Source organism: Prionailurus bengalensis, chromosome B2, assembly GCF_016509475.1.
Source record: "Prionailurus bengalensis isolate Pbe53 chromosome B2, Fcat_Pben_1.1_paternal_pri, whole genome shotgun sequence".
NCBI lineage: Eukaryota > Metazoa > Chordata > Mammalia > Carnivora > Felidae > Prionailurus > Prionailurus bengalensis.
Genome location: NC_057349.1, coordinates 112,786,998 through 112,807,074, shown reverse-complemented (window position 1 = coordinate 112,807,074; position 20,077 = coordinate 112,786,998). Strand labels below are relative to the sequence as shown.

The 20,077-nt window shown below is 40.1% G+C and overlaps 1 protein-coding gene across 5 annotated transcripts in view; it reads right to left on the bottom strand.

Moving 5' to 3' along the window:
* Positions 1 to 20,077, bottom strand: part of TPD52L1 (TPD52 like 1) — a 102,403-nt gene that overhangs the window by 17,175 nt on the left and 65,151 nt on the right. For all 5 annotated transcript variants that reach the window (XM_043592245.1, XM_043592246.1, XM_043592247.1 and 2 more), the window contains exons 2-3: positions 19,539 to 19,654; positions 7,704 to 7,852 (exon numbers count right to left, since the gene is read on the bottom strand). In XM_043592245.1, coding sequence (XP_043448180.1) covers positions 7,704 to 7,852; positions 19,539 to 19,654 — 265 coding nt within the window. The remainder of the gene's footprint in view (positions 1 to 7,703; positions 7,853 to 19,538; positions 19,655 to 20,077) is intronic.

Below are 20,077 nucleotides of genomic sequence, written 5' to 3'. Positions count from 1 at the left end.
GAAGGAAATAGAGTCCAGGCTGATTCCCAGACTTCAGCTACAGATGCAGAGTCAGTACTTCCCACTGTGAAGCTCTTGACTCTGGGGGAGGGCACTTGGAAGCCTTAAGATGCGGGAAGGGAAATGTGTCCTCCTGTGCTCTAAAGCCATTCTGACAAACATCGGCCTTATAGGAACCTGCAGTTCCCAACAAGGCTGGAATCTGGTCCAGTGCTGAACCTTTCTTTGACAAAAGTGTAGATAGCACAGAGCAGCTCACACTTTAACTCACCGAAGACTTCTTACTGGGAGATTTTTTATTTAGTGTACAAGTAAAATTTCTATTTCTCAGTGAAAGTCAACAGGAACACAGGCTTTACTTTTCAGAGACTGGCTGGGATGGGTAGGTTTTTTTTTTTTTTTTTCAGCTTTACTAAGGTATAACTGACAAATAAAATTGTAAGATATTTAACGCGTACACCGTGATGATTTGATATACATACACATTGTGAAAGAATTCCTCCCACTTAGTTAATTAACACATCCATCACCTCACATGTTTATATATATATATATTTTGGTGAGAATATTGAAGTCCTACTCTCTTTGCAAATTTCAGTCGTACCATACAGTTATCAAGTAGAGTCACTCTTTTATACATCAGATCCTCAGAATTTTAGTCATCTTATAACTGGAAGTCTGTGTTCTTTTACCAAACGTTCTCTATTTTCCCCACACCATTGTGCCTAGCCACCACCCTTCCACTCTCTGCTTCCAAAAATTTGACTTAAAAAAAAATGATTTTTAGATTCCATGTACGACTGATACCATGCAGTATCTGTCCTTCTCTGTCTGACTTATTTCACTTAGCATAATGCCCTCAAGGTTTATCTGTAGTGTCTCAAGGCAGGATTTCCTTCCTGGTCATGGCTGAATGATATTCCTTTGTATATGTATATATGCCACATTTTCTTTAAGGAATGGATAGCAGTTAATGCCAGAACAGGTTAACTGTTTGGCTGGTGCACTGACCAGGAGGTTATCAGTAGTGAGGAGTAAGGTTCTCTGCAAGCCAGCCAAAAGGGATTCTGCTGACTTTTCACACAGTTCATCTTGTCATGTCTTACTGATTTGAAAGTAGTGTTAATCAAAAGAAGAAAGCAGGTGTTCTACAATGTTTTGATTTAAAGTATTTTTTTACACACAAATAGAAGTAAATTTTAAAAATTCAACAGTCTTTTGGGGTGCCTGGGTGGCTCAGTCGGTTAAGCATCCGACTTTGGCTCAGGTCATGATCTCGCAGTTCATGAGTTCGAGCCCCTCTTTGGGCTCTGTGCTGACAGCTCAGGGCTTGGAGCCAGCTTCAGATTCTGTGTCTCCCTCTTTCTCTGCCCCTCCCGTGCTTCTGCTCTCTCTTTCTCTCTCTCTCAAAAATAAACATTAATTTTTTTTAATTCAACAGTCTTTTTACAAGAAGATATTTTATAGCACAGGTATACTTTCTGTTATGGGGTTTTAAAAAGATTATTATTTTAACAGTGGCCCATGCACGTCTCCCCAAAGACACCAAAGTTTTGAGGCTTATTTTCTTTGGAAGGTTCCCTAAACACTACCAAAATATAGTTATCACTTAAACCTGAAAGAGTCTACTTCCTGCCTTCTGTGATAAGATAAAAGCCGAAAGGTAAGCAGAATAAACAGCTGTCTAAGACATTGACTATGTGTATCTTTTGAAATGAGGTCTTTAATCTTCTCTGGCACTTCCAAACTCCACGGTGCTACAACAGCTTCTCATAAAAAAGAGGGAATGATCATTATTGACTATAATGGTTTGGAAGTCTTAGAAGCACAAAAATCAAAGAGCAAGTAAATCACATGCTCAATTCAAGTTTTCTTAATGCTGAATTTTACTCCTCTTTATGTAGGATGGAGTTATTAATTGTTCCAAAAGGATTTCCTTCCCCAAACCTTCTCCTCTTGGCAGCCCCACCATTTGGTCTGTGGTACAACTCAGAAGGGTTTATTCGTGGGGAAATGTCAGGGGTTAGCAAAGGCTGAACACTCACTGAAATGAAGCTTATCAGCTTGAATAGCCCACAAGAACGTCGCATGTCTGAATCCCTTAAGAAGAGATTCAATTTTTCCTCTGGTCGCCTCCCTACCTCTAACACTCCAAAACCACCCACCTCCCCCATCCGTGCCTCTTTAAAGTCTAAAGACAACACAAAAAAGCAGCAGAGAACAAACAACAACAAAAACCCCAGCGGCAGCAACAACAACAACGACAAAAGGAGGTGGCGGGAATTTTTGGTGTATGTTCTTAGCTTCCAAATCAAAGCCATACAAACTATGACAAAAACAACAGCAACAACAAACCCCAGTTTACAGATGATCTTTTTACTTGCTGCTGCATGGTTATCTTTCTATAAAGGAGATCATTTCAGTCTGCTATATAATTATTTCTATCATTCAGTCCTATTCCTCTTTGAATCCTACCGCAGGCTAAAATATGCCAAGATCCTTCATTAACATATCATAGATTTTCTTTCCAGTATAAATCAAACTAAATAGGTCATGATTGCTTAATCAGTATGCAAAGTATTGCCTCTGGGAATCACCTTCAATCCTCTGACAGCTAAAATTCTCTTTAGTGCTTTGAAATTTAATTTTACTCAACCTCACCTTACCCCAGCTTCTCATTCTCTCACATCAAAATTTTCATCCTATGAGGTGTAGATCTTGTCCCAGAATGGGTAACATGGCACTAACAGCAGGGATTTAATTAATTCAAGGGGAAAACAGATTGTTACCAAGCCCTGCCCCCCGCTCCCCCACCACCCCACCATGTGATTAAGACTTTTCCCCCTCTATCAGCAGCCAAGAAAAGAGGGCGGGAGAAAGGTGCTTTCCTGGAATCATGTTACTGGTATACTCATGCCTTCCACTTAAGGATTGATTCTTCCGTACAAAGTAAGGTTCATACCATGAACCATGATCATCCAGATTTATTAAATAATCTCTGAATAACTGTCATCTAGTCCTGCAGCTTTCAATGACATCAACATGCAGATGACTCTGCATGTCCATTTCCATCCTTGACTCTTCCTCTGAGTTGCCTTCTAGATGTATGCACTTGTTTGTCTATTGGGTATTTCAGTCAGCACACACCAAAACAAAATTCTTGGGTCTCCCCCCTCCCCCAGACTTGTTTTCTAGAACAGCAAATAGGCCTACAAAGCATCAGAAACTGTCCTGCCTGTTAACAAATATTAACTCCTTGAATTCTTAGTACCTATGAGATAGGTACTAATATGATCTCATTTCATGGATGCAGGGGACCTAGACTGCAATGCAAGTAATTGGAGTCCATAGTTCACGGGCTTGGCCACAATGCTACATGCCCATTGCTGCAAACAGTCCCCATGCTCAACCAGCTGCCCATGTCAAAGACCTGACAGTCATATTTGATCCCTTTACCTCCTGCATGTCTCAGCCCCAAACCACTGAGAAGTCCCATTGGCCTGGCCTCCAATTCTGTCCCCTTTCTGCTCCTCACTAGCTTCACTGGCCTGGATTACTACAACAGTCTCTGAAATGATTTTCCAGTCTCCACAATCTGTATAACACAAAGTTACCAGAGTGATTTTTTTTTTTTAAAGGTGAATTCGAACAGATCACTTGCTGCTTCAAATCCTCCAGTGGCATCCCAAACCTTGCAATAAGATCCCCCCCTTCTCCACATGGGCTGCGAGGCCCCCGAGACTCCCACCTTAGCCCCTCTCACTACTACACTTTCTTTGGGCTCCTGACATGTACAAAACTGCTTCTTGCCCCAAGGTCTTTGCAGCAAATTTTGTCTCAACCCCAAAGCTCTCCCCTACATCATCACAAGACTAGATTCTTCTAGTCATTCAGGTATTAGCTCAGAGTAACCTCCCAGGACAGGACATCCCTGACCGGGACTCAATCACAGTGCCTCTGCCCTCTCCTCTGGCCCATCACCCTGTGCTGTTTTCATCATAGTACTTCCTGACAGCATCTCCTGTGTTTGCTTTGTTGCTGGTTTCATGCTCTTTTCCATTTCAACACTCTAAGAAGGTTGGAACTTTGTCCATCTTGTTGAATCCTACATCCCGAGAGCTTAGATCAGCTCCTGGGTAATAATGACTAATAGCAGTCACACGTTAAGACATGTTGGGTAAATGAACTGTCACAACCCCTTTAATGGCTTTCTAGTGGCAGTGGAATAAGAATAGCTCTATTAACAGACACCACAAGGCTCTGTGCACCCCTCTGCCACTTCTCCCTGCTGTGTCAACAACACTAATTAACCAGACTGCTTTCCCAGGGGAGAGGGAGCCTTCTCTCCTTCTGGCCATCACCAGGCTGTGCCTCCCCCAGGAGCTCTTCCTGCCTCTCCCGGCCTGATTAATTTCCCACTCATCCTTCAGAGCTCTGCTGAAGCATCCACCTCTTGCCTTGAAAAACCTTCCTGAGTCCCCAGGCAAGGCTCAAACTCCTGCTCCATACATCCCCATAACACTCTTTTCCTTCATGTCGCTTCTCATACTTACTGTTTAACTGGTTATCTGGAATCACTTGTAAAGTAAACAAACACAAAAACCAAACTGTGTTTCCCTGATAGTCTTTCAACTCCAGAATCCTTGGGAATAAATCTATTCATGCAACAAAAAGCTCGATACTAAGTGTACCGCCTGACTATAAAACTAATTTGTTTTTCAAACGTGAGAAAATTAGAGACTATATATTCTCCAATGTGGGAAGGGGCTACCCACCCTCCTTGAACTTGCTCACTCTAATTCCATGCCTCAGGACTATTTATTCCCACCCTGCCCCCATCAGAACTAGGGCAGACTTGATGTACCCTCTGGCCAGATATCCACGGCTCCATTCCTCCCTTCGGCAACAGAATGGCCAGAGTTGTCCCATCCCCCGTGAGGTTAGCCCACCCTACAGCATGGTTAGGGAGGCCAAGCAGAAAGATCTTACCTGGGTCTTAAACCCCAGAGGGAAGTTCAGATCAGTGTGACAAGAGGGCCCACAATCAGGAAAATGGAGATTGTTCAGGCTCACTCTGTCAGGGCCATTAACTGGTATAGTGCTACTGAGGGGCGAAGATGGGAGTCAAAACTACTGACAGAGAAGCTCATTTAATTTAGTGCCTAAAATCCATCTATCCTTTACAGGAGACTGTTCATATAGTGTTGCAATATATATTTTAAATTGATAAGCACCAATATGTGGTCTCTTCTTCCATAATTGTCACCATCAGGTTGGGGAAGGTTAATTTGCCTCTGGAGATAACCTGATGGGCTCCCTGGCTCTATCCTGCCCTACTCTGGGCTGTGCCCTGACGCTGTCTGGATGAGCCCTTGGGGTGCACAAGCATAGGAGTAGATCCTAGGCTGTGATAGGGGAAAAAAACATTTGCCTTTACATGGAAACTAGGGGAAGCAGAGTGGAGACTCAACAAGTTCCTTTTAGATGGAACTCTTTATACAAAGGCACTTGCACTAAGGTCTTAGGTCTTAGTTTTCAGTAACCAGCAGACAAAGCTGCCCCCAGCAAAACTGAAGTATCTGTTGTCCATCACTGGTACCTTTTCCTACTGTAGGGCCTATCTCTGTCCAGGAGAAAAGTACCTGCAAAGAAAAAAAAAATTGATTCCCACTAAAATACTAGGAATGTAATATCTTTACCATGCAGTGGATAATGCTATGGAAGAAAATGCATTACATGCAGGCACAAATTTGGGGCTAACATTAGGGATAGGGATAAGAACTGTCTCCACCAGCCTCTACCTCCAAGTCACAAAAAGGAGAAAAATTACATCATGAGGTGGGCACTTACTTCCCTTTGATTCAAGTACACCTGGCAAACAAAATATTTTAAATCATTAGAAAAGCACCCAGTAGTTGGATATTTCATGTAATTTTAAAAGTAATCCAATAAAAAGCATGGCTGTAGAATACCTAAATTATTCTGTATCTTGCCTAATACCAGACAAAAAGATAATGGGAAAGCCAAAAACATTTCTGATGGTCTAGCAGCAGGAGAAACCCACTTCTCCTGTGTGTCTCCTTTGCTCTCAATGACCACCACACTCACAACACATCTGACACCAGATGCATGGTTTTTCCCTCCCCAAGCAATTCTGTGACAAGAGCTGGGTGTCCTAAAGTTTAAGACACTACCTACCCGAAGATGGTGTCAGATCCCATAGGTTAAGGGCTCAGTGTCACAACAATGCCTTCTCACTCCCCCATCAGATGCCAATCTAAGTCCATGATATCACCTGTGTGCTTGTGACTGATGGGCTATAAATCGGAGGTTCCCATGACCTCAAGTTTAATTAATTTGCTAGAGTGGTTTACAGAATTCAGGAAAATGGTTTACCTACTAGATTATTGGTTTATTATAGAAGGATATGGGGGAGGCCGGGGTGGCTGAGTCAGTTAAGCATCTGACTCTTTGATTTCAGCTCAGGTCATGATCTCACGGTGAGATCGGGCCCTGAGTTGGACCTGCTTGGGATTCTCTCTCTCCCTCTCTCTGCCCCTCCCCCACTCGTGCTCGCTCTCTCTCTCAAAATAAATAAATAAACTTAAAAAAATAAGAGGATATGATAAAGGATATACACAGGGCGAGGTACATGGGGAGGGATGTGTGGCTTCCATGCTCTCTCCTGGTGCACCTCTCCCAGCACCTCCATGTGTTCGCCAACCCAGAAGCTCTCTGGATGCTATGTTTTGGGGATTTTTATGGAGGCGCCATCATACAATCATTAACTCCATTTCCACCCCCTTCTCCCCTCTCTGGAGAATAGTGGATAGTGGATAGCACTGCAAGTCCAAACCTCTAATCATGGCTTGATCTTTGTAGTGACCAGCTCCCTATCCCAGAGCCACCAGGGGTCATCTCATTAGAACAAAGGATACTGCTACCACCATGGAAATTCCAAGGGATTTGGGGACCCTGTGTCAGGAACCAGGGACAGAGAGCTATATGTATATATATATGCACATATATATATATACGTGCATATATATATGCATATATATATATATGCACATATATATATGCACATATATATATGCACGTATATATATATACATGCATAAAAAATATATATACATATATATGCATATTTATATACATGCATATATATATATATTTTTTCTATTATTCTACATGGCCTTAGCCCTCTAAATTTTCCCTAGAGTTAGTAGAGATGAAAAGCACATCCCTAAAATATGAAAAGTACAAGCTTTTCTTTTTAAATTAATGGGCAACAAGTCTGTACTAAAACTGCCAACCATTTGTCACAGAAACTCAAAACCTGTAGTGAATGCCAAGTATTCTGGGGAAAAGTCACCTGTCCACTTAGAATTTTTTTGAGAAAACATAAAGAAAAAAATGCATTTAACAAATGCTTAAAATATATAAAATAAAGAGAAAAATACAAACCCAAAGAAGTCGTCTGAGTAAAAATGGAGTTAGGTGAACAGTTTAATTTCATGAAGCTAACTATAGAGTCTGCATCATGCAACATATTTAATGATTATTCATATCTATTTTACTTCTAGAGAAAATATTTTTCCTAGTCATAAGTACCAAATCAGCTGCATAGGAAAAAAAAACAACAGAAGAGATAAGAGACAGCAAGCTAAGTGATTTCTTAAAAATTCTGTTGATACACTTACGCAGTAGAGGTCTGCACGTCATGCCAGCTTTTGCTGAAGTTCTGTTTTAATTCATTCATCAGGTTCATGCCCAGCTTTTGTTTTATTTCAACCAGATGCCTTTCTTTTGCTGATAAAACTTGCCGTAATGTTGTAATTTCGTCTTCTAGCTATACGTAACAGGGGAAATGGTATGGAAAGACATGAGACCAGCTGAAACATATACATGCAAAAGCTCTTGATGCTCCAGATCAACCCTCTGCACCCTCTTGTTACCAGGCCCATGTTGTCTGGACCAAACACATCTCGTAGAGATGACAGATATCTTAAAATAGAAATAGATCTTTTTCGTTTTAATGATTATAAAAGTTGTAAAAAAGTCATTTGTATGGCAAAATATAAACAAGAAAATAAAAATTACCTGTCATCCACTAAGAAATAGCTGACACTTAGTAGATTGGCTTCTCGTCTTCCAAATGTTTTTTTTAATATTGTACATAGATAAAATTTTTGAACAAAAAACTGGCTTTGTACTGTATGCTTTTTTCTTATAAGCAACTTCTTTTCAACTGTCACTAGTCAGTATTGTGTTTATTTTTTGCCAACTACACATAGCTGCATTGGTGCAGGCACAGATTGGACAGGCATTGTGGTCCAGCCAAACTAGTGCCTCAGAAAGGGAGGAATGAGGGAGGACAGGATGTAGGTAAGAGAGTGATTTGTCTTTTATTTTTTTCAGATAATCTCAGCCCTTTATTTATTTTTTATTTTTATTTAAATTCTAGTTAGTTAACATACAGTGCAGTATTGGCTTCAGGAGTAGAATTCAGTGATTCATCACTTATATACAACACCCAGTGCTCATAACAAGTGCCCTCTTTAATACCCATCACCCATCTAGCCCATCCCCCACCAACATCCCTCCATCAACTGTCAGTTTGTTCTCTATCATTACGAGTCTTTTATGGTTTGTTTCCCTCTTTCTTTTTTCCCCCTTCCCATATGTTCATTTGTTTTGTTAAATTTCACATGAGTGAAATCATATGGTATTTGTCTTTCTCTGACTGACTTATTTCGCTCAGTATAATACACTCTAGTTCTGCTCATGTTGTTGCAAACGGTAAGATTTCATTCTTTTTGATTGCCAAGTAATATTCCATTTTATTACACACACACACACACACACACACACACACACATATATGTATATATCACATCTTCTTTATCCATTCATCAATCTATGGACATTTGGGCTCTTTCCATACTTTCGCTATTGTTGATAGTGCTGCTATAAACATCGGGGTACATGTACCCCTTTGAATCTGTATTTTTGTATCGTTTGGGTAAACACCTAGCAGTGCAATTGTTGGATTGTAAGGTAGTTCTATTTTTAACTTTTTGAGGAAACTCCATACTGTTTTCCAGAGTGGCTGCATTCCCACCAGCAGTGCAAAAGGGTTCCCCTTTAACCACATCCGCACCAATACCTGTTGTTTCTTATGTTGTTAAGTTTAGCCATTCTGACAGGTGTGAGGTGGTGTCTCATCATGGTTTTGATTTGTATTTCCCTGATGATGAGTGATGTTGAGCATCTTTTCATGTGTCTCTTAGCCATCTAGATGTCTTCTTTGGAAAAGTGTGTATTCATGTCTTCTGCCCATTTCTTAACTGGATTACTTGTTTTTTGGGTGCTGAGTTTGATAAGTTCTTTAGAGATTTTGGTTACTAACCCTTTATCAGATATGTCATGTGCAAAATGTCCTCCCATTCTGTAGGCTGCCTTTTAGCTTTGTTGATTGTTTCCTACATTGTGCAGAAGGTTTTATCTTGATGAAGTCCCAATAGTTCATTTTTGCTTTTGTTTCCCTTGCCTCCAGCGACATGTCTAGTAAGAAGTTGCTGCGGCTGAGGTCAAAGAGGTTGCTGCCTGCATTCTCCTCTAGGATTTCGATGGTTTCCTGTCTTTCATCTGTTTTGAATTTACTTTTGTGTATGGTGTAAGAAAGTGATTCAGTTTCATTCTTCTGAATGTTGGTGTCCAATTTTCCCAGCACCATTTGTTGAGGAGACAGTTTTCTTCCATTGGATATTCTTTCCTGTTTTGTCGAAGTTTTGTTGACCATATAATTGTGGGTCCATTTGTGGGTTTCCTATTCTGTTCCATCAATCTACGTGTCCTTTTTTTTTGTGCCAGTACCATGCTGTCTTGATAACTACAGCTTTGTAATACAGCTTAAAGTCTGGAATCGTGATGCCTCCAGCTTTGCTTTTGTTTTTCAGCACTGCTTTGGCTATTTTGGGTCTTTGGTGGTTCCATACACATTTTAGAACTGTTTGCTCTGGCTTTGTGAAAAATGTTGGTGGTATTTTGTTAGAGATTGCATTAAATGTATAGATTGCTTTGGGTAGTATAGACATTTTAACAATGTTTGTGTTGCTTTTCCTTTTTCACAATCTACTGACATATAATTGATGTATAATAAACCACCCGTCTGTAAGTTTTGACATGTGTGTTACTCTTGTGAACATATCCATCACCGCCAAAAGTTTTCTAGGTCCTCTTTGTAATTTCTCCCTCCCCCTTTTTCCTGCTCCTCCAGGAAGCCACCAGTCTTCCTTTTACTCCACAGTATATACTCATTTTGGCTTTGTTCACTTACTCAATCTATTACTTGAGATTTTTGAGATTTATCCATGTTGCTGCATTATCAGTGGTTCTCTTTTTATTGAAGAGTAGTATTCAATTGTATGGATATACCACAGTTTGTTACTTATTCACCTGGTGAAGGACATTTGGGTTTGGCCAATGCAAATAAAGCTGCTATGAACATTCATGTACAAGGTTATGTATGGACATATTCCCTCTTTCCCCTGTGTTAGCAGAAGAGCAAATCTGTTCAGCATCATAAAATTGCTCTTGTATACTATGTAAAACATATGGAGATCCTTCAAAAAATTAAAAATAGAACTACCATATGATCCAGCAATTTTACATCTGGGTATTCATCCAAAGAAAATGAAAACATTAACTTAAAAAGATACATACTCATTGCAGCATTATTTACAATAGCCAAGATATGGAAACAGGCTAAGTGTCCACTGATAGATGAGTGGATAAAGAAAATGTTATTGTCACACACACACACACACACACACACACACACACAAGAATATTATTCAGCTATAAAAAAGAAAGAAAGGGATGCCGGTGTGCAGTCGGTTAAGCATCCTACTCTCAATTTTGGCTCCGGTTCTGATCTCATGGTATGGAGTTTGAGTCTGCTCTGTCAGCACAAAGCCTATTTGGAATTTTCTCTCTCCCTCTCTCTTTGCCCTGACTCTGCACATGCTCTGCTCTCTCAAAATAAACAAATAAACTAAAAAAAAAAAAAAAAGGAAATGTTGCCATTTGTGTCACGGATGGACCTTGAGGGCATTATGCTAAGTGAAATGTATCAGACAGAAAAAGATAAATACCATATGATCTCATTTATATGAGGAATCTAAAAAAAATAAACAAAAACAAGCTCATTGATACAGAGAAGAGACTGGTAGTTTCCAGAGGTGAAGGGGGTGGGGGGTGAAATGGGTGAAGAAGGACAAAAGGTACAAACTTACAGTTATAAAATGTGTAAGTCACATACAAAAAACTGCTCCTGCAAATGTAATTTCTTTTTTTTTTTTATTTTTTTTTAACGTTTATTTATTTTTGAGACAGAGAGAGACAGAGCATGAACGGGGGAGGGTCAGAGAGAGAGGGAGACACAGAATCAGAAGCAGGCTCCAGGCTCTGAGCCATCAGCCCAGAGCCCGAAGCGGGGCTTGAACTCACGGACCGTGAGATCGTGACCTGAGTTGAAGTCGGAAGCTTAACCGACTGAGCCACCCAGGCGCCCCGCAAATGTAATTTCTAACAGAGCAGTTCTTTAAAATGTCCAGATTTTATTTAAAAAAAAATTTTTTTTAATGTTTATTTATTTTTGAGACAGAGAGAGACAGAGCATGAATGGGGGAGGGTCAGAGAGAGGGAGACACAGAATCTGAAACAGGCTCCAGGCTCTGAGCTGTCAGCACAGAGCCCGACGCGGGGCTCGAACCCATGGACCGCGAGATCATGACCTGAGCTGAAGTCGGCTGCTTAACCGACTGAGCCACCCAGGCGCCCCTAAAATGCCCAGATTTTAGACAGCGTTGCTATAACCTGTGAAAATCAACTTGAAACCCCATATAGTCTTTGATTCCAATTGTCATATTTTATTCCAGTGTCATATTTTATAATGTATTGCCTTGGTAATATTGCTTCAATTTACATCATTGTTTTCTGAAAAGTATAAATAATTGTGACTTTCTTTGTGAAACCAGAAGAGAACTATTAGTATTTCCTTAGTGTCCCACATGTACATAGGTCCTAAAAAGCCTGACATTTTTACTAGATTTCTTATTTGAAAAAATGTGGCAGCTGTGCCCCATTTACATTCAAAGTCTAGTTCCGCTTCTGACCACAAACCACATCACTGACATGATCAGTCATCTTGCAAATGTGTTCCTTGGGTTACCAAAGACATAGCTGCTAGAAAAGAATCTCAAGAAAGAAAAGTAGTTTCGCAAATATTAGTCTTTTTTCTAGTGCAAAGGAAGACTTTACCCCAATAGTGGACAGACTGGAATAGCGTTGTGACGCTTCTTAGACACTAGTAATCGCTTAAGCAAAATAGGCAAAATTCTAAGAAGCATCTTAAATACAATAGTAGAAAAGAACAATCTCTTGGGGTTTTTAATATTAGCAAATGCCCTAGTAACCCAGTACCATTCGTTTTTTATGTTTACGGAACAGTTTTCTAATGCTCATGGAAATCTTCCTAAAATGAATTACACATTCTGTAAACATGTTATAATCAGTAGCACCCTGTCTTTTCTTGATGAGCAGGTCTTCAGTATGCAGATCTAATACTCATTACGGCAAAAGAAATCTATTCAGGGACCAGAAAGGGGGGTCATGCTTTTAGTCTTACCATTAAATGAGAACATATGGTTATTTTAAAATTAAACCCTCTATTCTTTTGCTATCATGTCATATATTACTTTGTCATTTTTGTCGGTGTATCCTCCTGCATTTAATCTGTGGCCTAATATTTCCCAAGGCTGTATCTCTAGCTCTCTTTCCATAGAAAATGCCTGGGTTTCATGTCAGTCTTTTATTTTGTTAAAAGACCTGCTTTCTTTTGCATAAATAATGTTTTGAATGACTGAAATTATTGGGAGTCTTGTGCTTTTTTTGATGCACTGGGTATTACCATAGTTTCCTATGTGATAAAAATAATGGGACAATTTTTAACGGGCAGAATAAAATGACAGATGTAGAGAAACCTCCTATCTATGGGACCCTAGAAATTTATTCAAAATTAGGGGGGGGGGGCAGTAGGAGACTCATTAGTTATTTGGGAGAGGGAAGTAAGGGATTCATAGTTTTCTAATGAAATCCTTGATCCCAAAAAAGGGATAGGGAGAAATACGGAAGTGACCAATTTACCAAGCACCAACCTAAAGAAAGAACAATGAAGTCCCATGCCTAATATTTTAAACATGGAAGTACACATTAAAAGGCATTTGTAAGACAGAGACTCCTAATGATGGAGACACGGACTTGGTTACTCAGGTCTACTCTCAGGTTCTTTAATTAAATTCTCGTAATTTCAATAAAATGCTAAGATTCACACTGCTTGAAACTTTCAGTATATTTATCAGTGATTAAATGTATGCCAAAAACTCTATAAGCAAATCCAGAAATTGAAAAAATACATAATCTTAAATTGTATTAGCTTGCAAGAATGAAAAATGAGAACCACATCTCTTTCCACAGAGCAGAGTTCTGCCCCACGGCAAAGCCTTTAATCACAAATATTTTAAATGATGCTCAGGGTGAGATTCTACCCTTCCTTTGACTAATTAGATTTTTTGGTCTAGTTACACCAATGTTTCTCAATTTCAGTTTACATTAAAGTCACTCATAGGGAATATTTAAAATGCAGATTCTAGATGTATGCCCCTTTTAATGTCCTAAGATCCTGATATCTTCAATTTGGTAGGGCCAGGCTACACCCACATGCATTATTTAATAAGCACTCCCAGTTACTCTGATGAGGTAGAATGGAAACCCTATAGGTACCTCTGTAAGCCATGTCAAATTCCTTTTGGAATGAGGTGGAGTGCAGGTAAATCATTAATTACAGTACTTATTAATTTTAATTTTAAATTAATCATTTTTATTAGAAACTAATAGTCTGGTTCATTTGTTTCTTCACTTCCTAGAAGATCTCCCTGTAGGACAAATATTTATGGTTAGATATTTAAACTTGATTCTTTAAGAATTAACAGGCACACAACAAGTGTTGGTGAGGATGTAGCAAAATTGGAACCCTGTACATTGCTGGTGGGATGTAAAATGGCTCAGCCACTGTGGAAAACAGTCTGGTAGTATCTTAAAAAGTTAACCATAATATAAACAAATACATGTATACACCTGTTCATAACAGCACCATTCACAATAGCCAGATATGAAAACAGCCGAGATACCCATCAAAGGATGAATAGATGAATTGCAGTATACACCAAAATGGAATATTATTCTGCCATGAAAAGGAATGAAGTATTGACACATGCTACAACATGGGTGGAACCTCAGAAACATTAGGCTAAGTGAAAGAAGCCAGACCCAAAGTAGGTATGTGAAATATACAGAATAGTAAATCCACAGATATAGAATGCAGATGGGGAAACGGGAAGCAACTGCTTAATGAGCATGGGGTTTCTTTTTTGCAGTGTTAAAAATGTCCTGGAACTAGATAGAGGTGGTAGTTACACAACATCATAAGTATACTAAATGCATTGAACTGTTCACTTTAAAACAGTTAATTTTATATTAAAATAGTGAATTTTATACCTCGATAAAATTTGCAAAAAAAATAAATTAATCTGAATTAGCTAATGAGTTTCTTCAATATGACATTTATGTTTGAAGACTGAAAATTTACCTTCCTATTTTATTTGCTAGATTACATAAAATATCTAACTTACATCGAGACAAAGAAATATTTTCATAAACTATTGAATCATCAGTATGATGTTTAGGAATAAGAGTTTCTGATCTCTTGCATACACTGTTTGAAGGCCAGCCTCCTCTCCTCTCCTGGCCAGTCCTGCCTTTGGCTAACGGTCTTAAAGAATTAAGATTAAAATCCAGATACTACTTGAGAGAGTGCAAAGGTTATTTTTATATGTCAACTTGACTGGCCATGGGGTGCCCAGACATTTGGTCAAACATTATGCTGAGTGTGCCTGTGAGTGTGTTGCTGCATAAGATTAACTACTGAACTGGTAGACTGAGTAGAGGAGACTGCCTTCTCAGAGTGGGTGGGCCTCATCAAATCAGTGGAAGGCCTAAATAAAACAAAAAGGCTGACCCTCCCTCAGTTAACAGGGATTCTCTTTGCCTGGCTGCATTTGAGTTGGGACATTTTTTTTTCTTCCTTCAGATTTAAACTGTAATATTGGCTTATCAGCTCTTGTTAGGCCTCAAGCCTTGAGACTGAACTACACCATCTGCTCCCCTAGGTCTCTAGCTTGTTGACGGTAGATCCTGTGACTTGTCAGATTCCATAATCACATCAGCCAATTCCTTGTAACAAATCTCTTTCTATATACATATATACATCCTATTGGCTCTGTTTCTCTGGAGGACTCTGACCAATACAGAAAGGTATTACAATAAGACATTACTGATGATGAACACTTTAGTTGTTTACTACTCAGTCCAGAAAGAAAGAACGAAGGTCTTGAAGGAAGGAACCAAGAGAGAAAGGCCAAGAGCCTAACGCACTTCTTTGTAACTCTACAAGCCAGATGGCGTGAGGGTGCCATGTGTTCTTCTTGAGGAACCACACACCAAAGGAAGGGAGAAGAGCCCAAAGCGATGAAGGGAGCCCGAATAGGCTTTGCCTTGAAAATAGGCTTTGCCTACTTGATAATGTTGTGTGGTGTTTTTCCTACTCTTATTACTGCCTATTTTTCTTGAGTCATTTTATCTAGAGGACACTGGAAGTACTTGCTGGCTATATAGTCATAAATTTACACTATTAATGCCAACACTCCATCCCTTTCAAAAGCCAAATCACACTGTGGAATATGAAGCCTAACACGCAGCTTGGTGATAGGAAGGTAGAGCAGGATGGAAGTGGCACAGAAATACTGAGCACGTTTATTCGAAAAGGGAGAGGAAGGTAAAAAAACCCCACAGAATAGATATGTAAAGACCTCAGAAAAGATGCCAGGAGTAGCTTATGAGAATGAATAGCTGAAACAAAATAGTATTTCTTACATGTTGATTAGGTTTGTATAAAAGCATATTCAACTTCTGGTATTTAAAAATGTAAATATTGGGGTGCTGGGGAGGCTCAGTTGGTTAAGTGTCCGACTTCTGCTCAGGTCATGGTCTCAACAGTTTGTGAGTTCAAGCCCTAAGTCACGCGCGCTGCTTTCAGCGCAGAACCCACTTGGGATACTCTGTCCCCCTCTCTCTCTGCCCACCCCCGACTCTTGCAGGCTCTATCTTGCTCTCAAAAATAAACAAACAAAAAGTGTAAATATTTTGGGGTGCCTGGCTGGCTTAGTCAGTAGAGCATGCAATCTTGATCTTGGGGTCATGGGTTCAAGCCCCATGTCTGGTGTAGAGGTTACTAAAAAAATAATAATAAACTTTAAAAGATGCAAGTATTTCTTTAACCTACAAAATAATTCAAGTTAATTACAAATCTTAATTGCATGTCTTCTATACACAGACCACTGCACAAGATCAGAGGTGATACTGGCCTCACAACGAAGAAACTTTTAAAAACACACATATGTACTGCATGATGACAATAATAAACTAAAGACTAAATTGTGTTAACAACAGATTCCTCTTTCAAAATGAAGACTCCATCTAAGATGTAGCCTTTTGGACAATATTGGCTTATTTTATGTCTCCCGACATAAGGACGGATCTTCCTGTTGTCTACACTTGGTAAGCACACAACCATATGCTGGCTGTGTGGATGAGTGGAGTTATGAGTTTGCCCGAAGTATAAAGGCATCCTCATAGGAATATAAACAACCAAACAGTCTAGATAAAGCAGTGGGGAGGGATCCAGCACAGTCACAAGACAGTGAGAGAATCTGAGGACACTAGGGAGAGGAGCACATTGAAGAGGAGACTGAATCCCTGGCACCCCCAAGACCCCTCTTAAGCAACGGAGTCAGAGATAAGAAGTCCGTTTACACAAAGCTTTTGCTTTGGGTCTTGGCCACAAATGACTGCCTTACTCAAAGGCGATCTAACAGGCTGGCCTGCGAGATGTTCTGTTAACCAACTAGAGAACGGATCCAGTAGGATCTTCCCTCACACAGAAAGGGATTGCTTTCAACCAGGGGCCCAGGAAGAACATCTGTGGCGAGCTGAGGCCGGGAAGCTGGGCTGTCTGAAAGAGGTCCCAGGTCTTCGGAGGGCCAGTTGTGGGACGGCTGAGATTGTTCTTTGTGTGTTCTTGTTGTAATTAACCCCTAGCCTCTGAGCTAATCTGAATGTGATCTGAAAGAACCTGGTCTGGGGTGGGTGTGTGAGTGTGCATGCACATGTGCGTGAGCAAGAGTGTGCACACGCACATACACACCAGATTGCATTTGTGGAAGGGCAGGGAAAGAAGACTTAAGAAAAGGATGAGCATTAAGCAGAGGTGGTCTGAGGTGGAGGCAGAAGAAATGGAGATGTGAAAAGAAAAACAGCAAAGACACCTTTCCTTTGCTTGTCACTGGGCCTGGGGCATACGGCTGTGCCCACCTGCCTCTGGAAGTCACGATGCCTCTTTGGCAATATGAAGTTCTTCTTCATTTCTGAGGAATCAAGAAATAAGAAGCAGGAAGCATTCTAAAGGATGAAAACATGGATCCTGGTAACTTGAACACAGTAACAAGGAGTCTGGTGTTATTACCAGAAGTCAGGCTCAAAGAGTCTTAGGAATGAGATGTGCTGCAAGCTTATTAATGTGGCCAAATAAGACAGGAATTTCTGAAAACACTGTTGGCTTTTTTCATTACAGGGGCATCCACTTAGAACCAAGGCTTGCTTTTTCTTGATTATAAAAATAATGCATGCTCACTGTTGAACATTTAGAAAATAAAGAATGCACACAAAAATACACTGACATATGTGATGTGTATGTATAACCCAATAGTCCCAGAACTTTTATAAAAGCTGGTCTGCTACAGTGGTTTTGTCTACACTTAAATATGGACTATAACAGGAATTATTTTAGTTTAGAATCAGTTATCTTACACCAGTTTGCAAAATACAACTTTTGGACACCACAATCGACATGAGCCAACAGGTCATGAACCAGAATTCCAGGCTTTAAGAAAACATGGCGCTAGTCCATTTTCCGTGACAGCTGACTTTGGTCTGTGCTTGCTGGCATGTGTGGCCAATCTGAAGTCAACTGCGTTGTTCTGGATCAGTGGCCACAGACAGACCTAGCTAAAGAAACAGGCTGTTTGATTTGAGGCACTGTGTTTACGGAAATAATTTCTGCTGTACCAAGAACAAGCTGCTCTTTCATGTTATAATGAAGTCATTGTCAAGTGTGTTTTGGGAAAACACCTAAAAAGTCTTTAATATTATTATAACCTGTCATAAACAGACACCACCAGAACATTAGAGCGTAAAGAGTCTGGAGCAGACCCAGCTGGGTGAGGGTAAGGTGGAGTTCAAAGCTGTGTCCTCAGCCTGCATAGAGCCCACAGTCCTGCTTCCAGCTAGACTAGGAGCTTTCTCCCCTATGATGCAGGGACACAAAATGGGGAGGAATATGGGCTTCTTCCCTCTTGCCCTATTGTTTATTCTACCTGAGAAGCTCCCTTTCTCCAGTGCTTTCCTCCTCCAATGTAAATGCTCCTTAGCAAAGCGTTGAAGGGTTAGTGGGTGTTGCAAACAAATGGCTTGAACAAAACTTGTATCCCCAATGAGCCAGGCACTCTCCCCACCTCTACGTCCAGAGGCCCACAGCAACTATGCAGGAGCTAAGGAAACCTGGATTCATCATAGTTTTCCTTTCTACCCCCAGAGCTTTATTCTTCTGCAAAAGAGTACACAACAAATTCAGTCACTTCTATGACTGGCTTTTGCATTACAAAAATAAGTCACTTCAAAGTATCTGTTGAGCTAAGCTGCCAACCTAAAGCAAGAACTGCTCTTAAAAAGGAGCTTGCACCTGTACCCATCAGTAAGTGATTATTGTTCCCATAATATTGTGAACTTTAAAAGAATAAGAGGTGCATATTTACAACTATTCATCATTGTTGCTTAATCATTCTTTTTTCTACTATAACCAAAGTGTAATGGACACCTGGTATTACAAAAACACCTTAGAAAAAAAGTAATCACCTTGTAACATATCATTTATTAAATGTTATTAAATGAGGGGTGCCTGGGTGGCTCAGTCGGTTAAGCGCCCAACTCTTGATTTTGGCTCAGGTCATGATCTCGCAGTTTGTGAGATTGAGCCCCAGGTTGGGCTCCGCGCGGACAGCGTGGAGCCTGCTTGGGATTCTCTCTCTTGTCTCTCTCTCTGCCCTTCTCCCGCTCTCATTCTCTCTCTCTCTCTCTCTCTCTCTCTCTCTCTCTCTCTCTCTCAAAATAAATAAACTTAATTTTTTAAAAATCTTATTAAATGAAAGACAACATAATTGTAATATGGGACGTATACAAAACTAACAATAAATAGCTCCTAAAATACTGAGATAGAACAACAATAAGATTACTGAACATACCTGAACTAATTCTGCCTTTAACTCTTCTTTTTCCTCCTCAGACAGCATGCTAGAGAAGTCCGCACTGGCTACTGCGTCTTCATCTCGCCCTTGCAATGGTTCCGTCTCCAACAACCCTTTAGGCAAGATTGATAAAAACAGAATGCAATTAAAATATAAATTTAGCCAACTTCTGTTTTCAGTCTGGAGAACTAGATGCCCTGACTGACCCTCCTGCTGAAAAACAACTAAATATTCCAAGAAAAAAAAAATCTTTCTAAATGTGTGATGAACTTCCAAGAAAGTAAAGAATAATAAGAAGCCAAAAAACTAAAGGAAAGTGGGAAGCCAGAGGTGTAAACAAAAGAAGTTTTCATTAGTTCCACATTTGCCACCCAGATGAATTCCAGCTTTGGCTTTCACTCTCCCCTGGGGTGCAGAGGGCAGAGGACAAAGCCTAGGGCCACCCAGGGAGAGGGGTTTAAGGTGAGACTTGTCCATAAATCCGCATCCCCTCAGAGCTGCACCCTGAGAGTAAGGTGAACTGGAAATAAATACCA